Source organism: Protopterus annectens, chromosome 8.part1 (assembly GCF_019279795.1).
Source record: "Protopterus annectens isolate FY-2018-M chromosome 8.part1, PAN1.0, whole genome shotgun sequence".
Classification (NCBI taxonomy): Eukaryota; Metazoa; Chordata; order Ceratodontiformes; family Protopteridae; genus Protopterus; species Protopterus annectens.
Window position 1 is genome coordinate 243423458 of NC_056742.1, and position 22220 is coordinate 243445677.

The 22220-nt window shown below is 37.9% G+C and overlaps 1 protein-coding gene across 1 annotated transcript in view; it reads right to left on the reverse strand.

Annotated features, from left to right (window-relative positions):
• The window catches only part of PHAF1 (phagosome assembly factor 1), a 1784739-nt gene that overhangs the window by 1398967 nt on the left and 363552 nt on the right, over positions 1-22220 (reverse strand). The window contains exon 2 of the mRNA XM_044081838.1: positions 11524-11606. Within this exon, the coding sequence (XP_043937773.1) occupies positions 11524-11606 (83 nt within the window). The remainder of the gene's footprint in view (positions 1-11523; positions 11607-22220) is intronic.

The following is a 22220-nucleotide window of genomic DNA, read 5'->3' on the forward strand; positions in this document are numbered from 1 at the left end:
TTGGCCAGGAGGGCAAGAAAGATACAGGGAAAAAGGAAGAACAGAGGGAGGAGGAGGGAGGCAGCGAATACTGCCATAGTGAAGAGAAGGACATCTACTAATATGTAAAGATTTTACACAACTGTACTATGGTCTTCCATATCACTGTTGCAGTATTCTTTACCAAAGGGAGAGTACAAGACCTCAAGAGCCTTCTACAAACCCTTGCAGGACAGCCCTGGCAAAGTCTGACCTGGTCCTGGAGATAACATTCAACTTGTAATGATTAGTGAAAGTATGGACAAAGGACCAAGTAACTGCCTCAAGGATGGAACTGGTATACAGACCCTTGAATAAAGCACCAGAGGAGGCAATTGCTCTAGTACAATGCACCTTTACGGATGAGTAAAGACATTTTCTATGAAGGAGTAACAAAAAGAAATGGCCTTAGAAATTCAGGAGGAGATGTTTTGCTTAGAGACAGCCAAATCCAAAGTCCTGGGATGAAAAGAAACAAAAAGTTGCTCAGATTTGCAAATAACTTTAGTTTTATCCAAATGACATCTGATCTGTCTATGCAAATCCAAGGTGTGAAGAACCTTCTCAATGCCAAACTGTGGAGAAGGAAAAAAGGAAGGAACATTTATAGACTGATTAAGGGATAACTCATTGTACTAATCCTTTTATGCCAAAAGTGATCAAAGACACCCTGTCTCTGTGGAAAACTAAAGAAAGAAGGAAGGAATAGCCATGAGAGCTTGACATTCAGACACTCTCTTGGCTGAAGTTACAGCCAAAAGAAGAACCTTCCAAGTATATTGTTGTAAGGAAGCTGAATAAGCAGGCTCAAAGTAGCTTGAGTCAAATTTTCAAGTACAAAACTGAGGTCCCAGGAAAGTGGAACAAGCTTCCTAGGAGGTCTGATATGAAAGATGCCTTTAAGAAATTGCAAGTCTGCAGAGAAGAAAGGACCTTGTAACCCCCTGCTTGTTGACATACCACATCATTATGGTATTGTATGTGAAAACTTTGAGAGGCCCAGGATGAAACAGAGAATGAAAAACCTGAAAACCCAGAAACAGAGCCCTCATCTCATTTATACTGATGTGAGCAGACCTCTGATGAGGAAGCCAAAGACCCTGAATCTTGAGGGGGCCACAGGAGGTACCCCACCCCTGTCTGAGGCATCTATAAAGGGCTCTAGAGTTGGAACTGGAGCTTGAAAGAGAAGCCCTGGGGTTGAGTGAAACTTGGTGAATCCACCACTGAAGCTCAAGCTTGAGACAGGGAAGGAAAGGTATCAGGAAGTCTAGTGGATGACAATGTTGGCAGCCATACTGTCTTGAGGTACCACTGAAGCTTTTTCGTATGAAGCCTCGGCAAAGGTAGCATGGGAATGGTGGAAGCTATGAACCAGAGAACCCTGAGAAATTCCCTGGCTGAGACAGACAGCAGAGGAAGAAGGGACTGGAAAAAGGCAATTAGAGAAAGAGCCTTGAGAGAAAGTAGGGATGCCAACTATTTGAATCCTGCAGCCGAGGAAAATATGATCATGGGAAAGAGTCAGAACTGGTTCCTGGAAGTTTATGGTGAACTCAAGAGTCTGTAACAGGAATTTAGTACACTTGAGAGCCTACTGCAAAGTGTTGGGGGAAGGAGCTTGACAGGGAAAAGATCTGAACTCCTTGAACCCTACAAAAAGCAATGAGAGGAGCAAGGCATTTGGTGAATACCCCTGGGGCAGTAGAGAGGCCAAAAGGCAAAGCAGAAAACTGAAAATGCAAGGAAGAGAGAAACTTGTGAAGAAAGTATCGGTGGTGATATGAAGGTAAGCATCCTTGAGATCCAGAAGGGAGCAGAGTAAAAGAAGAGGAAACAAAGTTTGCAGAGATAACATCTGAAATGAAGGGATATTGAGAAATGTGTTCAGCCGGGAAAGATCCAGAATTGGTCTCCAAGTGCTCTCCTTTCATGGGAATAGAAAAATCCTGAAGTAAAATCCTTTTCACATCTGGGAAAGAGGCACTCTTTGAATGGTGTCGAGCCAAAAGAAAATGAAGACCCTCTGGGAAGTGAGAGATCTGCTCCCAAGGAGGTTGAGGAATGCCTGAAAAGGGAGGAAGGGATTTCTAAACCATGAAGTAAGCCTGACAGATAAGAGACAGAACTCAAGAGTCTGAAGTTATCTGTGGCCAATTTGGAAGAGACAGGGACAGATGGAGGAACAAGGGAACCTGGCAGATGGCAGAAGGAAGCAAACTATCAAATAGAACCTGGCTAATTCTGGAAAGGAGGTTTCTGTGAGGCAGGAATTTGAACAGACTTAACATGAGGCACATGCCTAAAATCCTTCTTGACTTTGGGAGGAGGACGAGATTGCCTATGAAAAAAGCAGACTAGAGGGAAAATTCCTCTGAAATTTGGGAATAGAGAAATAAAAAATATGTTTCAACTCCTGCAAGGCTTTACCCTTGTCCTGCAGAGACTTGGAAAGTTCAGATGCAGCAGATCCAAAACCATTCTTATCCAAAGGAGCATCTAAACATTTGACATTAATGTCATCAGGCAAAGCCTAAAGATGAAGCCAAGAATACAGTCTAAAAACTGAACTAAAGGCAGCCTGGAGGATCAAAATCATTTTTTGAAGCAAGACAAGCAAAGGAGGAAATGTACAAGTTTGTTCAACAAAAAAGTGAGCCATCAAACAGAAGGGGATTCTCCTTCTCATTCTTCTGATAATAAAGCCCATACAGAGACTTTGCCAGTGAAACCTTGCCCAATGTTCCAATGGAAAATGCTTGACAGAAAAAAACAGAAACTGACTAAAAGAAATGAGAGCACCTTGGATTTTAACTGAAGTCTGGGGTTGTGAGACAGAGATGAACAGGAAGATGACCAGCAACACTGTAATTAGTGAATAAATGTGAGATTATAAAACATCAATCATATTTCGGAAGTATGGCTTTACAAGAAAAAGTGGCTGAGATAGACTGGACTTTTTTTTGACATTGTTAATCTTGTTGGGGGACTGAAAGGCATACAAGTATACCCTACGTTATGTCGTTAATGTTTTGAAGGATACTAAAAGGGAAAAAGGAAAAAAAAGATAAACTAAGTAAAACAATTTTTGTTCTGAACAGTATTTGTATAAAACATTTTATGATATGAACTGCATTCTATATAGTAAAGCATTTCCATTGAGTGTTGCATGTGATAAAGATACTATAGTAAACAAGTTTTTTTTTCTTTTTTTAATTTTTAGAAATGTAGGTATTACAATATAAAAAAACAGAAGACAAGCTGGACAAAACCATGTTCAAGTTAATATGCTGTAATCATGGGCTGTTGAGATGGAGCTGGGTTGTAAAGTGCATTGATTATAGCATAATATATGTAGAGTTGAGAAGTTTTCTCTTACTTTTGCATAAGTGAATGCCTGGCTTAATTCCCTTGGCTTAATCTAATAACAAGTTTCCCATATAAGCAGGTATGCTATAAAAAAAGACAACATTGTGAATGTAATGAAAAGTTTCCTTTAGCAAATAATGTTCAGTGTAAGTTAGAAGTCTGCAGCTGGGGGCAGCTGTAAATTCTGGTTTCCATGCAGACAAGCTGACTATAGGTCCAGGCAATAAATCTCGAGAGCTCTGGACATTGTTTGTTTATGGAAATGTAAAATTAAAAGAAACAGGTGGAAGCAGCTTAGTAAAAATAAACTTTGAAATTACTAGATGAGAATAAGAGATGGCAGTTCTCCTGGTATTTGAATCCATTTACTAGAACACTGCAAAAGCACTTTTTCTTAAGGTTAAAAAAAGTTAATGTTTTCTGAAAATATGCAAGCTGTTTTTCAAATCTGGGAGGGGGATAAATATAAGACAAGAACAGACAACAATTAGTGTAAGCAGGAACACAGGTGGCAACATGTGGTTTAGCAGAAATATCCATAATTTTAGGTTAGGTAATGCTTGTGGGTGCAGCTATCATTTTGGGACAACTGTTCCGATCAAGAGGGTTAAACTTTACTATTTTAAGATGTACATAGTTTTGTGTCTTTGTTTTAAGTTAATAGGTTATGGGGGTATTCTGAGGGTCTGTGCTTTTTTGAGGGTTGTCATTAAAAAAAAAAAGTCTTGTAAAATATGGCACAAGTTCAAACTGAAGGGCTGCAGTGGCCCAATGGATAAGGCATTAGCCTCCTAAGCCAGGGATTGTGGGTTTACTTCCCATCTGGAGTGACAATCTTGACAGACGTAGAGATGACAAGAAACAACTGTATAAAGGATCAACCTGCAAGACATTACTGGGTGCATGTAACAGAACAGCTGAGATATATAGCAGGTGGGAATAATAACGTCTTCTGATAACGGCTGCACTAGCCATATTATTTCAGAACATGAACTGCTTCACAGCTATACACAAAAAAGGTAAGAGTACTAAATTATATTAAGAAATGCAGAATGCAAATGGCAATGCTACAGAAGACACGTTTGGAACAACTTGAACACGTGAATTTAATAAAGAAAGGAATACAAGAATAAAGGGAAAAAGACGTACTTAACACTAGTTGCTGGAGGAGTTACAACAGTGATAGAAGAGGAAAAAAAAAGAGATAATACTGGTAGATTTGTGGTAGCAAGGGGCTACTGGCAAAGGAAGAGGATTATGCTGGCATGTATGTATATTCCACCTAAAACTGTATTATGGAGATTAAGAACATTTTGGGAGAAATAATCAGCTTTCAGCAGGGAATATTACTTATAGGAGAGGACTTGAACTTGATTTGCAACAGTGAGGATTTATCTGGGAGATCTAAAAGAGAAAATATAGCAAACATGGGTAGATTTCTGAAGAAATTTATGAAAATATTTGGTGTTAAAGATGTTACTTCAGTAAGATGAACTCAGAGAATTTACACATTATTTCCCAGGGTACAATAACTGAGCTAGATTAGGCAGAAATTATATTTCCCAGGAACATGTGCATTTAATTAAAAGCGTCCAAACACATCCAATAACTATTGCAGATCATGCACCAACAGCTAAGATAAAAAATGCAGGGTAATGAAGTAAAAATCAGACACAGGTGCTTCTCCATCTACCTGTTAAAAAGACAGGAATTTAAGAAATTGGTAGTAGAAATTATTCAAGAGGTATTGGGGAAGATAAAAATTTCTTCAGAAGTTTTTGCTACTGAGTAGGATACAATGAAAGTGTAGCTTAAAAATAGAGTAGAAATAAAAGAAAAAAATATATGGTTAAGAAGAAACAGGAAATATTTAGAGGGGCTGACAAAGGCTAAAGTATTGCAAAATAAGGGGAATCTCAGAGCAAGAAGAGGCACAACCACAGAGTGCTAAAAAGAAAATAAGGGAGCATCTGTATAACATGCATGAGCTTTGAAAGAATGTTAAGTAACTGTTTTTTGATAACTCCAGAGCACAAAAACTTTTAGCATGACAATTTAGGCAACAGAAATTAGAAAGGGTTGTTGCCAAACTTAGTGAGACTATAACAATAAAAATAACCAGAGATCCTGTAGCGGTATTGGAAATATTTTGGAAATTTTATGAAAAGTTGTATAACAGAGAAATGTGGAAATCAAGAAACAGCACAAATGGAAATGTTTATGAAAGCATACATGCTTATGTATGCTAAGGTTAAGAGGCTGATGAGGCTCAACAATTAACAGTTAACATAGGACAAGATGAGATAAAAACAGTGATATATAATCAATCTGCAGGAAAGTCTTCAGTAATAGATAGTATTCCTGTGGAAGTTTGGAAGCTAGGGAAAAAAGTGATCAAATCTAGAAGTTTTTTTTTTTTTAACAGCACTTTAAAAGGAGAGGAAGTACCAACATACTAGAAGAAAGATGCAGTGGCTGTAATACTGAAAGATGGTAAAGAATCATCAGATACAGCTTCATACAGGCCCATTTCAATTTTAAAACATGATTAGAAAATATTTATGTTCATAATAGCTAAAAGAATGTCAAAGGTGTTTGTTCCCAGAATTTATAGATGATATGGATCAATGTGGTTTCCTGGAGGGAAAGCAAACATCTGACAAAATTAATAAACCCATGATGAACCAGAGGGAAGCAGAATATAAGAAAATACCACTGTTGTTGGTGGTCTTGATGCAGCAAAAGCACTGAACAGAGTAAATTGGAATTTTACAAGTAGGGCAATGGAAGCATTTGCATTCCCTGATAAAATAATAAGGTTACTTATGAAGATATGAGGAATTGGAGGCAAAAATTAAAGTGGGAGAGTTCCTCTCTGATAATTTGTATCTGAACAGAGGAACCAGGCAGGGGTTTCCTCTTTCCCCTTTGTTACTTACGTTATATTTAGAGCCACTGGCAAAGAAAATAAGGGATTCAGAAATTCTAGGGTATAATTGGTATGGTAATTAAGAAAAGTTGGCTTTATTTGAAGACAATATTATTTTGTACCTGATACAACCAGAAAAGGACTTTTGCTTTTTTGTAAAATTTTGAGACAGTTTCAAGTCTTTTCCTGATATAACATTAATAAAGATAAAACAAAGGCTACAACTGTAAACTATGTACTCACACAAGAATTGGTTCAGAAATACTTGTACTTATGGAGACATTATAAAATTAAGTTTTAGGAGTCTGGATTAAAAAGGATTCTGTTATGGCAGCTAAGGATATGTGGGAAGAGACTAAACAAAAGATAATACGAAAAATGAGAAAATGGAAGTTTTTGTTTTTGTATATGGATAGCAAGATACAAACAGTGAAAATGTTTTTTTAGTCCTTTAGTTCTACATACACATCAGGCATACTTTTATTAACCAGAGGAGAAGTTGTGGACACAAAATCCTTCAACTCTTTATTAATTAATCTGGGAGTTGAAAAGAGCAAGGGTCAAGTGGGATAAACTGATCCTTCCAATAGAACAAGTTAGTTTACGATTACCTGATTTGAAGGGATATTTTGGAGTCAGAGAGTTAAGGCTCACATACACAACACAAGCAGAAAGCTACAATTCAAATTGGAAAAGGATGATTATAAAGCAAGGGGAACTTCAATAAATACGGAAAGAGTGGAATTTTGGACTCAGATCCTTGACAGTGACAACAGCTACACAAAATATTATATTCAAAGTAACAGAAAGAATTCTAAGAACTAAGCCAACAGGAGACTGGAGAAAGGAGATTTTGCCAGTTGGAATGACTGCAATTAGGGGTACAAAGTACAGGCAAGAGGTGGCTGGAATTTACTGGAGAAATCTGGCAATGGAACCAAGCTATTGGGAAGAAATAACTAGTGAGGGAAATGTAATATAATGGGAAGAGGCCAAGATGACATTTGAACTGCAGGCTAGAGACTGCCTTCCCTATCAGGAATTAGTATGAAAGTATATGCAAAGAAAAAGGAATAGGGGAATCCTAATTTAAAGACTTGCTCTGTTAGATTTTTTAGTTGAATCTAATACAGAAGCTGCTTTACAAAAACTGATAATTAGCAAGGCATATAAAATAGTGTGTGATAACTATAGGAATCAATCATATGAGGTTAGAAACGAATGGGAAGAGAGACTGGATAAGCAGTTCACAAGGAAGCAATAACAGAACATATGCATGGCTCCTAAACATGTAACAAAGTCTAGAAGATGTAGAGTTTTGTTAGCATAGGTATTTTTATACCATAGATGGACTCAAAAATTTTTTACCTCAGGTAGATGATAAATGTTGGAGGTGTGATCAGGAAGAAAGAGGTAAGTAGGAACATATGTATTCGGAGTGTAATGAGTTGGCGGACTTTAATAATTCCCCACAGAGTACCCTGTCAAAAATATTGAATGAGCAAATAGGTGTAACTAAGGGAATGATTTTTTGAGTTGGGATACAGGATTTGAATTGTCTGGGCATAGTAAGGTCTTGTTAAGTATAGATATGAAGGCTGCCAAAATGTGTTTACTAGAAAATGAAAATCAAAGTCTAAACCAGCTGTATTTTAAGTACTGAATATTGTAAAAAAGGTAAATAGCTGGAAATGAGATCTTTAGAAAAGAGAAGGAGAAACTTGCATTGAAATACGTGGAATTTGTGGGAACAACAAACAAAACAATGTTCAGGAGGAGTGAGGTTTGAGGGAAAGCAGGAATCGAGCAATTTATGTAGTGCTGGACAAAATAAGTATTGTTATAAAGAAAGAAAACATATACATAATGTATAATTGTGTAAATGAAAAAAATGTTAATACGGTTTATTTTCTATCAAGTCTGAATGCCCAAGTCTTAAGTGATAACTTAATAAAGATGTTAAAAAAAATAAACATTCAAATTTCTGAAGGCAAGAAGAAAGACAGTCATACAGAAAGACTAGGACATGTGTGTATAAACTTTCCACACTTTTAGTACTGCACATCCAAGGACTAAACATGGAGGTGTCTACATTTACATCCAAAACAAACAAACCCAAGCTTGGTCAAACAGTATGAAGCACTTGAGCTTCTTCACATCCAAATTACCATAGGTAAAGTCCTATACCATATCCCTGCAAGCCAAAGATCCCAGTCTGTGACTCAGGTAACCCACAACACATACTTAAATTTACTGGAGACACTCAACATTTAACCCAATGCCAAATTCATAGGCGACTTTAACCACCCCACTATAACCTGGGAATCATACAGAACCTCAAACTTGCAAGCCCAGAAATTCCTGGACTTTGTACACACACAAGTCACAGTCCATACTCCCACCAGCAGCACAAACATACTGGATCTGGTCCTCACTAACATGGGATGGGAGAACGCTGCACCCCCCCCCCAAGTATAATGTCCTCTCTGGTAAGATCAGACCATAAAATTGTCTCCTTTGAAATAAAAATAAAATGTGGGACCTCAGCTTACCATGGAAGACTTAGGATCAATTCTTAGGCAAACTACATACTATCAAGTGACCTGGAACATTTTCAAATCACTCCCCACCCCACACCAAACCTTAAGAACACTGTTGCTTATGCTTGTTTACAGAAAGAAACTCTGTAGAATCATGCCAATAGCTGCATTAAAACAGGTGTACCTACTAGGAATAAGCAAAGAACAAACTCAAAAAAGCAACCCACATTGGTGGAAACTGCATAAAAGAAGAAAATCATGACAAAATTACGAAGTGCAATGTCCAGCAAGATAAAAACTATCATCAGTCTAAATAAACAACTCAGTGGGCAAATAAAGTCTACCAAAGTCAACTCTAAGGTAAAAGTTGCCTCTCAGGCCAAGGACAACTACAAAGATTTCTTTAGTTATGTTTGCAGTCTCAAAAGCAGTACATAACAATGAACAAAACTAACTGTAAATGAAGCAGCCTACACTAAGCCAGATGATACAGCAAATGTACTGGCCAACAAATTCAGCTCCAGTTTTACTGTTTTCTCCCCTTTCCCTCAATCACCCACTCAGAAAATATCATCAAACATAACTCCTCCAAACTATCACCAGGGAATAGGTCCTCAATTGCACTCTCCAAGGCCAAGAATCCTGCATCAATGTGGCCAGACAGTATCCCAGGATGCCTCCTAAATAGCATGAAATATAACCTATCGGTATCACTGGAGTCACTATTTAACTGTAGCCTCCAGATAGGATTTGTGCCATGCAAATGCAAACCTTCAATGAACATCCCTCTGCACAAGGACAGACCATCTACAGACCCTGGAAACTACAGACCCAAAAGTCTGATTAGTCTCATATCCAAAACCATGATAAGAATTATCTTGGAAAGGATTAACTGACATAGGAAATGCTGGATACAACCTAGTTTGGTTTCATGAAGGGTAGGTCATGCCTACTCAGCCTGGTGGACTTCTTTAAGAAGGTCACGAAAGCAAAAAGTGCATACTGCCTACCTTTTCTCCTGGTCAAGGCATTTAACACAATACCCATTGTAGATAAACACAAGGAATTAGATATAAAACCTTACATCACCCACTGGACAGCGAGCTGCCTCACAAATAATACCCCAGAAGTTTACCTTTACAAAGGGGTCAGTCACTGGCAGAGTCCCTCTGGGGGTCTGTGCTGGGTCTGATGCTTTTTGATATCAACTTCTCTGAATTCAAGGCCATAGTCAATGGACTCTGTCTGGCCAAGTTTGCAGAGGACTGTAAACTAGGTGCAGTCATAGAATTCCCCCATGACACCAACATCCTCCAAAAAGGGCTGATGGAAGCAAATAACTAGTGCCAGAGCCATAGTCAAATCTCAATGCCAAGAAATGCAAACTAGCATCCTTTGGGAAATTGGCTCCTCCTAGAAATTACCACACTGACAGCACACCCCATAACAATAGGCCCAGTAGTCAGATTTGGGGACGCATAAGTAAAGTAACCGGAACTTTAAGCATCATGTGTATGCAGTAGTATGGAAATCATTCTAAGTAAGAAAACTTATAGGCAAGGGTGTGGCATCTAGGTCCAGGGAAGTCATCATTCCACCGCATTTGTCCTTCATTAGACCAATCATTGATACAATGCCGCTCCTTGGTATGTACCTGACCAGGAACATGCAGCAACTGGAATGAACATAGATGTTCCTCACCAAAAGATTACAGTGCATAAAGAACATATTCTACATGGATCACTTAAAAGCCTTATCTGTCTTTTACAAACAGTTGAGAAGAGATCTATGCCTGACATAAAAGGCATCCTTGTATCTGGCTCTAATGGACCTTCTGCATATTCGTAAGGAAAACAGCATCAGAATTACCTGATCTAGGACTTAAATTTTGCTTGCGACATAAACAGAGCATGTTGTGGGATCAGGTATGTGTCTCAGTCTCTGAAACAGGCTTCCTATCCATGTGAAGAAGAGTTCTTCCCTAGCCCAATTTAACCGTAACTTGGACCAATGGATGGGGAACTGGAAATTCATCCCCGTGTCTGGCACCTATGTCTCTAATGGACACAGACAGCCTGCAAACGCTTGAACTCCCAAGCCCTAGTCAACAACCTCAGGTTACCAAAATTTGTCAGATACATAGCTAGGCTTAAAAAGGCCCCTGTGGTTGTTAGCCTAGTATAAACCCATAATCTTATCAAAAAGCTATCATTTAATATTTTCTACAAAAGCTTGCAATTTGGGACTTCATTTTTAAATCGTCTTTTAATTTATATTCAAAGCATGGTTGTAATTTCATCCAAAATTTTAGAAACCTGTGCAAGACTAGGACACAGATGCAACTGGATCCACCCATCCGCACCACACAGGTGATACTACTAACATCCTCAACCCTTTATAAATAGGACTTGAAAGAAGTTGTGAAAGTAGATATATTTATTTTATTTTATTTACTATTTGGTAACCAGGTAGGCAGACTGGTCCAGGGGCCCTTTTCAACTGCAGCCCATGCAAATGATAATGCTGTTTTAGCTCATATATGGTCACTGTCCGAGATGGTATAAGGAAAAGAGTGGCAAGAATAACAATTACACCACCATTATCTTTCTAGCAAATTCAAAAGACAGTAAGTTCATATGTACGTAACTCCAGCTTAGGTTTACTCACCTGTTCACTATACAAAACCTGGACATTTTTGATTACACGGCAGTGCTTCTGGAGAATAGCTACAGCTTGTGCAAATGGCATACCTGCGAAACAAAGACAACAGCTTGTCATCACTGCTGATATGCTCAAGCACAGCATTTCAAAACAAAATCTTCTTATTAAAAACATCAAGCAAAGAATATTTATGCATAACAGTAAGGCTTCAGTCATAGCTACAGCTTGTGCAAATGGCATACCTGCGAAACAAAGACAACAGCTTGTCATCACTGCTCATATGCTCAAGCACAGCATTTCAAACCAAATTCTTCTTATTAAAAACATCAAGCAAATAATATTTATGCATAACAGTACTGATTCAGTCACTGTGGTGGTGGTGCTGCGGTAGCGTTGTCACCTCACAGTTAGACGTTGCCTGTTCGATTCTCAGTTAGAGCGTCTTCTGTGTGTCGACATGCATGAATGGGCGTTCCTTCGTTGAAGGTTGTGCGTTAGGCCCGGCAAGCCAGCACGTAAAAATCTACTGCCAATCATTAGCGGACCGGAGTTCCGCTGTGGCGACCCCTAACCGGGAAAAGCCGAAAGACACAAACAAACAGTACGAATTCAGCACACACAAAACATATTCCAGGTACAAGCCTAGTCTCAAAACCTCATGTATGAGAAAATGCTCTGATTTACTTATTGCCATATTACTGACTGTGAAACAACTGTTTTGTTTACCTGTAAATAAACATTGTAAAACAAGAATTGTGCCTTACACACAAAAACTACCCTGCTGCAAGACTGCCTTCTACTTAGCATTTTCTCTTCAGTATCACAATAAAACTGTTCATGACTACTGCACAATTCAATATAGCACAATGTGTATGTAAAGCTAAGAATGGTACCATTTTTGCTCTCTCTCTAAAAAAAACATTCTACATCAACATATGTGTGTGTGTGTGTGTGTGTGTGTGTGTGTGTGTGTGTGTACATATATATATATATATATATATATATATATATATATATATATATATATATATAAAATGCTTTAATCAGTTATCTAACTAACATTTTTCCTCAAGAACACGAAGGTTAGAAACCCACAACACCCCTCCAAAAAGGACTGCATACTCCCCCACACACACAAAAAAAATTGTAGCAGACTACACTCAAAGCATTAGTTAAACTGGGATTCAGATGAGGAAATGGGACCTTTTACAAAAAATGTTTTAAAATACTTTTATTTACTTAAGATTTGATGACCAGGAAATTCCGACTAGGACAGATCCTATTTTCAGCAGAGGCCCAGGGAGAAATGCTCCAAACAAGTCTTTGGAATGTGTGAGGAATGCCATGCGAATGCAGAAAGCACATGCAGACTCCACACAGAAGGTACCCCAGCTGAGAATAGAACCAGAGAACTTCTTGCTATGAGGCGACAACATTAACCGCTGCACCATTGCACTGCAAGATTTGAGCAAATCTTTAAACTGCACTGTCTGCTTCTACGCAGTCTGGTACACCAGGCCTTAATGAGAAGAACATTCAAAAGCAGCAAGTGTCATCAGAACTGCTCAAAGAACGTGAGTTTTTACTTATATATATATATATGTATAAAACAATCAAAGGAAATACCTCTAAATTACATAAATTCATAGCACAAGTAACTGGCCCTTGGTTACAGAACACAGAAGAAAAGTTCCAGTTTGCAACCATGGTTGGAATAGCATATTGGTCCTAATGAGCTAGCTAAGAAAGGAAGAGACAAGCAACCACTTCCTTGTAGGGAAAAATGTGGATGCTCTTGTTGAATGCTTGGCCCTGGTGTAGACCAGTGAATGGGATATGGGTCAAGAACAATGTACACTGCACAAAGAAGCCCTGGGATATGCAGAGAAGTGAAAAAATATGTCCTGTGGCTGGCATATGTGTCTCACTCCAAGCTGCTTTTCCTAGACATCTCTAGTCACTGCTTCATACTGTCACTCACAGACAAAGCCACCTCACCTCCCTCCTCATGACAGGATGAGCATGCTCACACATAAGCACATTTTATATACATACACACGCATATATATAAATATATATATATATATATATATATATATATATATATATATATATATATATATATATATATATATATATATATATAGATATACACTATTATATAGTACATTATCTATGTATCCATATACACACACGCACACACAAGATTTGGCTGTAAAGCATACGCTGGGCAATATCAAGGGTGGTGTGAGGATAAAATTAGGAATGACTGATCCCTTAAAAAATGACTAAATAAATACAATTCTACAAGGAGAGAATCTGTTGAAATACTACTATAACCAGTTTGTATTGTGGGAGCAGCACCTAATTTATAAGGCTCTGTGAAAATATGAATTTCAAACACTGACTTCCATTACTGACATTCCAAACAAAAATAACTCAATTTGGCTTCTACTTTGGTTAAATCGGCTCCCACTTCCTGAAAAGAGGTTTAGTACAGTTATGTAAACACTCAACATAACAGCTCATGTGCAGTTTAAGTTTCTGCCATCTTCACATTGGGACACAAGTCCTACCAACGGCTTGCCACCTGTCTACAGACTTTTCCAAACTACACCACTCCCCCTTGACAGCCATCAGTTGCCTGTACAAACCACCTGCCAAGTTCCCTACAACAGTTTCCGTCAGCCAGACCAGAGGAAGAGTATAAGGACAGAATTTCAGAGACAAGGCCAACAAACAAACATGACAATAAACTACTACAGAAGAGAAATTATTTAATTTGAACTACCAGCACAAATCAGTAGACTGTACATATAGATAAAGCCTCCGCTATCAGTTCCGCCATGTGCATCTAAAAGGATTATGTTTCTCTCAAATCATTACCTTTAAAAATGCACCAGGCAACACTGATAAATTTGCAATAATGCCTAACAGGATGCTATATGCATCTGTTGTTGGCCTGGCATAAAAATATGCAATAATGCTTAACAGTGGTACTGGTAGGCCTCACACTGCAGGAGAAGAATATCCCCACCCCTATAAGACCCATTAATTCTTCAGATGACCCAACTCAATAAAAATGGCTACATTTGACAATCAGCCTCTGTTTGGTTTTTGTGGACTTTTTAATGTATGGTTTTATAATATTTTTTATATATTATTCCAAATGCCTGCCAACCATCACCCCCCCCCCCCATACTTCAGCAATCCCAATACATTACTAATGGATGACAGTCAACTGCATGAGCCATAATTCATACAGTAGTCAGGGGTTTTGATGGTACAACTCTAACACTGAGTCCTGGAAAGGGAAAAGTGCAACCCACCAACAGCACCACCAAATCATTCCAAGGGCCATTCACCTTCCCTGTGCCAGTGCAAGCTTCTGTACCCACCATGCACTGCCAGACAGCAGCTTGTTGAGCCAAATGTAAGCCCCCAAATTGCATTTGCATATGCCTACTCCACTCTCAACCCAGGACAGACACACCCATCTTTCCATGCCAACTACAACAGACACACGAACCAACAAGTAAGCACACGACATCTGGGTTACAGTCACAGCTCTATTCTTCTACAACAATGTAGCTGGCCATGCTTTTTGACATTTAAAGGACATTATTTGTAAAGGATCATTTTATGCATTTCTTGGTGTGTGTCTCCCCCCCCCAGGAAAAGCAGACCTTTTCCTAGATTTGTGAATTATGCATGATACAGCTCCTGTCAGGTGGTTGTTAGTGAGTTTTACCAATGACTACTATAAAAAGACTGAGCCATTAAGCAAAACCCCATCTGCTTGAGTTGTTGGTAGCTCATGTGGACCTAAATGATCCCATGATACCTATGGAAAAGGCTAGCGGTCCTACTATATTTATATACAAAAATAACTCTTAGTTACAAAATTTTGACAAATATTTACAAGTGTACAAACACATATAAATATGTTTACACAATCATACTAAATTTTCATCCCTGTTAGAACCCCCGCTTTTTTTCCATAACCACCTCTGCTTTTACTTAATATTGTTGCTAAAATCCATTTATCATTAAACATAATTTCATTTATCCACAAGTCTACGACGAAGGGAGAAAATAAACGGTGGTGTACACTAATTCCGTGCCTCTTGTTCTCAGTCCTTAAGTTCCGGTTTTTATGGTTAGTTGTTATATTCTGGAAGTTCAAGTCTGTTTTTGTGATATAATTTAAATTTATTCTGTCATTCCATATAACATAAAATAGCTTTTTATCTAATCTTACAACATATCATTTATTATTATTCTTATAATATCCATATTTACTCATATTCATGTTTGATGTATCCACTTATTTTATATCTTCAAATAATCTTCTTTACATAGTTTCCCCATAACTTTTTTTTACTGTATTAAATTTCAAAAAACACTCATTTCCGTAGTTTCTTCTTCTTGTCAATGTAAACATATTACATCACTTTTCTTCTTATATGGCATATTTCCTTACGTTTTACTGGCAATTTATCTATTACCAGTGTCCACAAAAAAAAATCTGACATTCTACTTTCTGATTACACCATTGGCTTCTTATTTTTATAGCTTTAGGAGGTTAGGTTCCTCAACACTCTAGCCAAATTTCCCCTAATAGTATAAATACCACCTTAGGTCTCCTCTGAAAAGTGGCTACTAGCCTAGTGGGACAAACCTGGTCAACAAAGAAGCAATAAAAATAAAAAATAAAATGAAATAAAATAAAATATAAAAAAAACTTTCTTTAATAAAACATTTGTCAGGATTTTGATTATTATAAATGTTTGTCTTACAATGCATATGTGTATGTGGATATACATAATCTATAAAGCATTCCAAAAGGTATACAGACAGCAATGTTTAGCACACAGTCTAAAAAAATAGCACACACTTTAACAAAGGACATAGCAATGAAAAAGTAGAGTGCACTATTTAATTAAAAAAAAGTACACGCTACAGCAAACACAGTGCTGCTAGCGAGGACATACTGGTAAAATTAAATACTCCACAGAAGTACACCAAACACAAACTGATAAATTCTGTGGTACCAAGAACAACTTGTTCTAATAAATTTTGACTATGGAATACTGTTGCCTCCTTCTTGGTACCACAGAATTTATCAGTTTTTGTTACTATTGGAGAGGAGCTGTGACATGAAGCAAAAATGCCCACTAAGACAAACACTGTACTTTTGAATTAAAAAATAAAGATGGGACACACATTGTTTGCAATCCAGCACTACTGTGTGCTGACAAGCCATATTCTGAGATGTGTGATAAGAGAAGTGGAGACCTGAATGGAGCAGTGACACTTTGAATTGCATTCATAGCAATGGAGAAGTACCTCTCACAGCTGAAACAGGTAGCTGGAAGAAGTGTGAATGGTGATACCCAAGCACTGTTTTTCTGATTGCATATTTGACACACTAAAAGGGTTTTACACTTAAAAATTGCTTGTCAACACTGAAACTGCCGGGTAGTGGTATAGCTTATTCAGTCCTGTACAATTAAAGTCGGTGTATGATTTTATCAACTGAATCATGAACTACATATGCTTATTAATGATTAACCTTAACAGCAGCATTAGTAGAGTGGGATAATTCTACTTTGTAAACGGTCTGATTTGCTTAGCATTCTTTTTAAATCACACTTTATGCATTATTCTACTCAAGTTTGAGAAATTTCTAGGGAAGAATGCTAAGCAGTCTTAAAGACCATGGTAAAGTGCCACAAATAGTGCCAACATCTTACCAAGCATACTAATTAAATTCAGGTCCAAACTCATACAGCCAGAACACAGTGCATAGCACATCATCAGTACTATCTGCACTACGTTAATTGCCTCACATGACTATTTACATCACTACTCTATTGGTTCTCGCTACATTTCTACTTCCTGTAAATATAAACATAGCTTCTCTTTCCCCTTGCTCACTGTCATCTCACAACTTTACCTTTCTCAGTCCCTTTGTCTCGCTGGACTACATGTCTTTACCATTAATTATCTATTGCTTTCTCCTCTAAACACTTTGTATTATTCGCTATAACTTCCAAGGCTAATCCAGCTTTTCACACTTTTCTTGCTTCTTCTCTGATCCTTCTTTTCCACTTGCAAAATGTATACCTCACAATGATGCAAGTTCGTACAAAGTACATCTCTTTTCTGCGACTAATGTATATTACCCTTTTGTTCCACTGTTAGTTTTAATTATTAAATTTTTGACGTAGTTATTTTTAATGTAATCTGGGCTGAGTCTGCAAGTGGTCATGCTCTGATCGGTGCTCTATACAAGTGTAAAATAAACTATATCCTCCTCAGGCAGCAAGTTCACTCAAATGGACCATCATTACAGGACTTCAATGTCATGTTTTTCTTCTCTCTCAAGCCTCAGTATAAACAGAGTTAGGAGATTTGGAAGTTCTAGCCATTTGAATTGTTTCAGAGCAATGCAGTTATGGGTTTTCTAGGGCAAGTTGGTGGCAAATTTGGTTACCTTGTGGTAACATGACTAGAGTTCAAGTAATTTTTTTTTAAGGTTAGTGAATACAGGGGATGCATTACAGTAAAGGGGATAGTAAGTGGGTTCTGGCAATTGCCTGTCTGGATGTGTTTGTAAAGTAGGGCTAAGTTCTGTAAAGAGTGCCTAGTATAATGTGGACTTTTTTTGTCTTGTGATATGTGCTTGTCAAATTTTAACTTATCTATAGTGATTCCTAGTAGTTTGGTTTCTAGAGAAATTATTATTTAGGTGTGATTGGCAGAGGTGATTGAAAAGTCTTGTTGGGGAGTAGTTTTGTGGTAGTTGTTGGGAAACAGCATTAACTTGGTTTTATTGGGATTTAGAATGAGCTGGTATTTGTCTAGGAATGATTCTATATTAGAGAAGGACTTTTGAGTAACTTCTTGTAGTTTTGGTAGGGTAGGAGTTGTGTAAATGACAGTAGTGTCATCTGTATACTGTATAATGGTAGCCTGGTTAGTTGCTGTACAGAGATTGTTGGCGAGTACTGAGAAGAGTAGGGGACTAAATACTGAGCCTTGGGGGACACCTACTGTTATGGGTGTTAGTGATGAAAGATCATTGCCCCATTTCACTGCTTGATGGCAGTCAGAAAGATAGTTTTGGAACCAGGAGAGAGGGTCATTTGATAAGATGAGAGATGCCAGTTCTTGTAGGAGCTGTTCATGGGACACTGTATAAAATGTTTTTGACATATCTTGAAATATTTATGATACCATTTAGACACTGTCTTTTTGTTGGTTGACTGTATTAGTAAAATTGAGCAGGGCACTGGAGCTAGTGTGTCCTGGCCAAAATTCATGTTGAGCATTGCTGAGGAGTTTGTTAGTCTGTAAGTGTTGCATTAATTGAGTGTGGACACATTTTTCTAGTATTTTAGACAGAGGGGAAGTATGGACATTGGTCTATAGTTGAAGAGTTCCAGAGAGGGTCCTCTTTGTGAAGCGGGATTACATATGAAATTTTCCAGATTTTAGGTATGTAATGTTTGTAGACAGATCGAATGATAAATATTGATACAGGGAAGCAGACGACCTCTGCAGCTAATTTGAGGTAGTCATTTGGTAGTTTGCCAGCTGCTAGAGTAGTGGGTTTTAGTTTGCTTAGTAAGTTCTTTGTTTTACCTATTTGAATAGGTTGTAGGCAGAGTTTGTTAGGTGAGCTTGAGCTTGTGGGAAGTGTGATTTGTTTTGCTTATAGCAATTTTTGATTTCAATGAGAGAGGATGGAATTTATAAAGAATGTGTTAAACTGGGAAGCTATACTTTGTTCTGATGTTTTGATCTTTGGGGTTGGGGTGGATGAATGACCTGGGTGTGTTGGCTGTTTGATACAATGCCAAAGTTTTTGGGAATTATTATGATGCTTTTCCTACATGTTAATATAGTACTGTTTTGTCTGATTTGATTTTCTTTTTGCAGACATTTCTTAGGTGGCGGTATCTGTCAAGGGAATCTTTGGATCTGTTGGGACTGATGTAGGAATCAGAGTTTCTCTCTTTGTTTTAATAGTTATTTGGCTACTTTTGAAACCCATTTACAGTAATTTGATGTGGTTCTTATGTGTCTTATTGGGGTCAGTGTGTTTAGTATATTTAGGAATCTGTTGTTGAAATATTCAACAGCTTCATCAATGGGGGGTATTTTAATGAGGACCAGATGCAATTTTGGAGTAATGGTTTAAAGGTATCTATGGAGAAATGTTTTGTGTTGTGTATTTGTTTGTATGATGTATGTATAGTGGGAGAGTTGTGTTGCCTTAAGCAGTAAGTGATATGGTGGTCATTTAGGCTGTCAGAAAGACAGCCTGAGTGATGCATTAGGGAGGGTTTATTAGTTAGTGTCCAGTCCAGTATGGATTGTTTGTTGCTGCTCCTGTTAATTCTAGTGGGTGTTTATGTAATTGGAGAGGTTTTCTGAGGAGAAGGATTTCCAGTCAGTCTTAAAGTCTCCTACGATTACAGTTTCTTGACTATATGTAGCTGAAGCCCATGAACCTAGGCTCTCAATGATGGAGGGGCTACAGTTTGGTGGGATGTAGACTGCTAGCAAGATTATGTGTTTACTATCGTTGATTTTTAGTCAGGTAGCCAGTCGTTCAGTTTTGTCTAGGTCTGGAATGGTAATATTAAATTTCTCAATGTGGAATGAGTCTTTGCACAAAACTGCAACTCCACCACCTCGTTTGGAGGTCCTATCTTGCCTTATAATGTTGCAGAAAAATAAGCAAACGATATAATATACAGAGTTGTACAGTCATTGCGTGGCCCAGTCACACACTTTATAAAGAGAGAGGCAGATACCTTCTAAGAGAGATCCAAAGCAAAACTTTGAGGAAGGAATTAAATATTTTTGCAGTATTGCCTTTCCAAGACATGAACTACATGGCAATCCATTGTAATTCAGTGCCAAAGACATATAACCTAATCAGAAAATACACCAAGAAAGCAAAATACATATGTAATTTACACTCAATTTATTGAAATAAAAATGACCCTAGAAAAGAGAGAACATGCCACTCATTTGTTTACTGCAGCATCTAATATACCACCTCGGCTACAAGCAGTAGAAACAAACTCCATTATAAAATGTTTACACAATAACAGAAAATCATCTGTATTGAAAGAGGTATGCAAGCGGAAAAGCATAACAAACTTTCTAGGGACCTGGATCCCTACAGTTTAAAACTGGGTGTCACTCAAGATCAATGAAAAGAAAGGCCTCTGAAACCTAAATTAGGACCCAACGAAAAGCCAAATCCTAAAGTTGTCCAATTACATCTGATGTAGACAAAGACAAAGCCTTGTAAGCAACAATGATTTCAGCAAGGCAGAAGTATTTAGGAGGTAGAATATGATGAGATAATAATCTGTTCAAACGTATGCCAAACAAAGAACTCCTGGTTAGTGACTAAAAAATTATTAAAAGCCATAACCCAGCCTACTTACAGGGTTTCTTTCTGGAGTGACTTAAAACATTTGAAAAATAAAACAAGTGACAAAATACCTAATCTTCTTGCATAAGCTGGGTATCACCTGAGCAGGTGATGAACTGGAGAGGATCAAAGAAGAAAGACATGCAAACAGAGAAAGACATTCTAATCCCCAGACCTGCTCAGCACGTGAAGTGACAGCCAACAGGGAAATGACAATCACAGGTTCATAGGTTAAGTACAAAGCTAGCTACCCTTGCAGACAATTTTAAGCCTAGCCAACTCCCCCTTTGTTGTCTGAATTATCTATTCTGTTTAGTTACAGCCTGGCCTTACCCATTCCATAGTCAATAATTACATATTAACCCTAGTGAGAATAACTGAGATCATACCATAGATAATTTGAGGGGACCCCTGTGTAGGGATAAAGCATTTAGGAGTTGCCTCTGTCCATTATTAGTACAGGGGAAGTCCTGGGATAAATTTACTAATACCCATCCGTAGATCCAAGTTGTGCTTGAACATGGACAGGGATGAGCTGTGTTTTACATTGTGCTCAAAAATGGAAAGGGATGAGTCTGTTCCAGAGGAGTGGTAGCCTCTGCAAGATAAATCTGTCCCTCCAAACCAATTTGTTAATATTAAAGAAGAGGTTTAGATCACTAGACTAAACATTTTTGATGTCACTGAACTGGCTGACGTGCACTAGGTCCATCACTACTAGGTTGGAGAATGCCTGACACGGGTTAATTCTTAGCTGTCTGTTTGGATGCTGAGTATAGTGAGATGGCTTTAAGTCTGTCCATGTAGGACATACTGTTTAAGCCTTATAACTTTTTAATAAGTTATCTCTGTGTGTTTTCCAGTTGTTGCACGTTTCTGGACAGATGCATGCCAAAGGAGGCATTATATTCAACAAATGGCATAACGTGGGATGAGTAAAGGGGAACAATGACATCTCTAGATCTAGACACACTCCATTTGTTTATTAGCTGTGTACTATAGAAGGACTTTCTTACGACAATGAACACATGCTGATTTTAAGTTAGGTCAACGTCAACATAACAGCCCAAATAACTGGATTAACTCTTAAGAGTCATACTGTCAATGTGGTAGTATCCCTGGATAGATGGCTTCACACAGAATACAATAATGCATTTTATGGTACTTAGGTTTCAGTCCATGATTTTGTCACCTATTATTTGTTTAGGACAAGCCTTCCTGCAGAATGACCAAGTCATTCTGA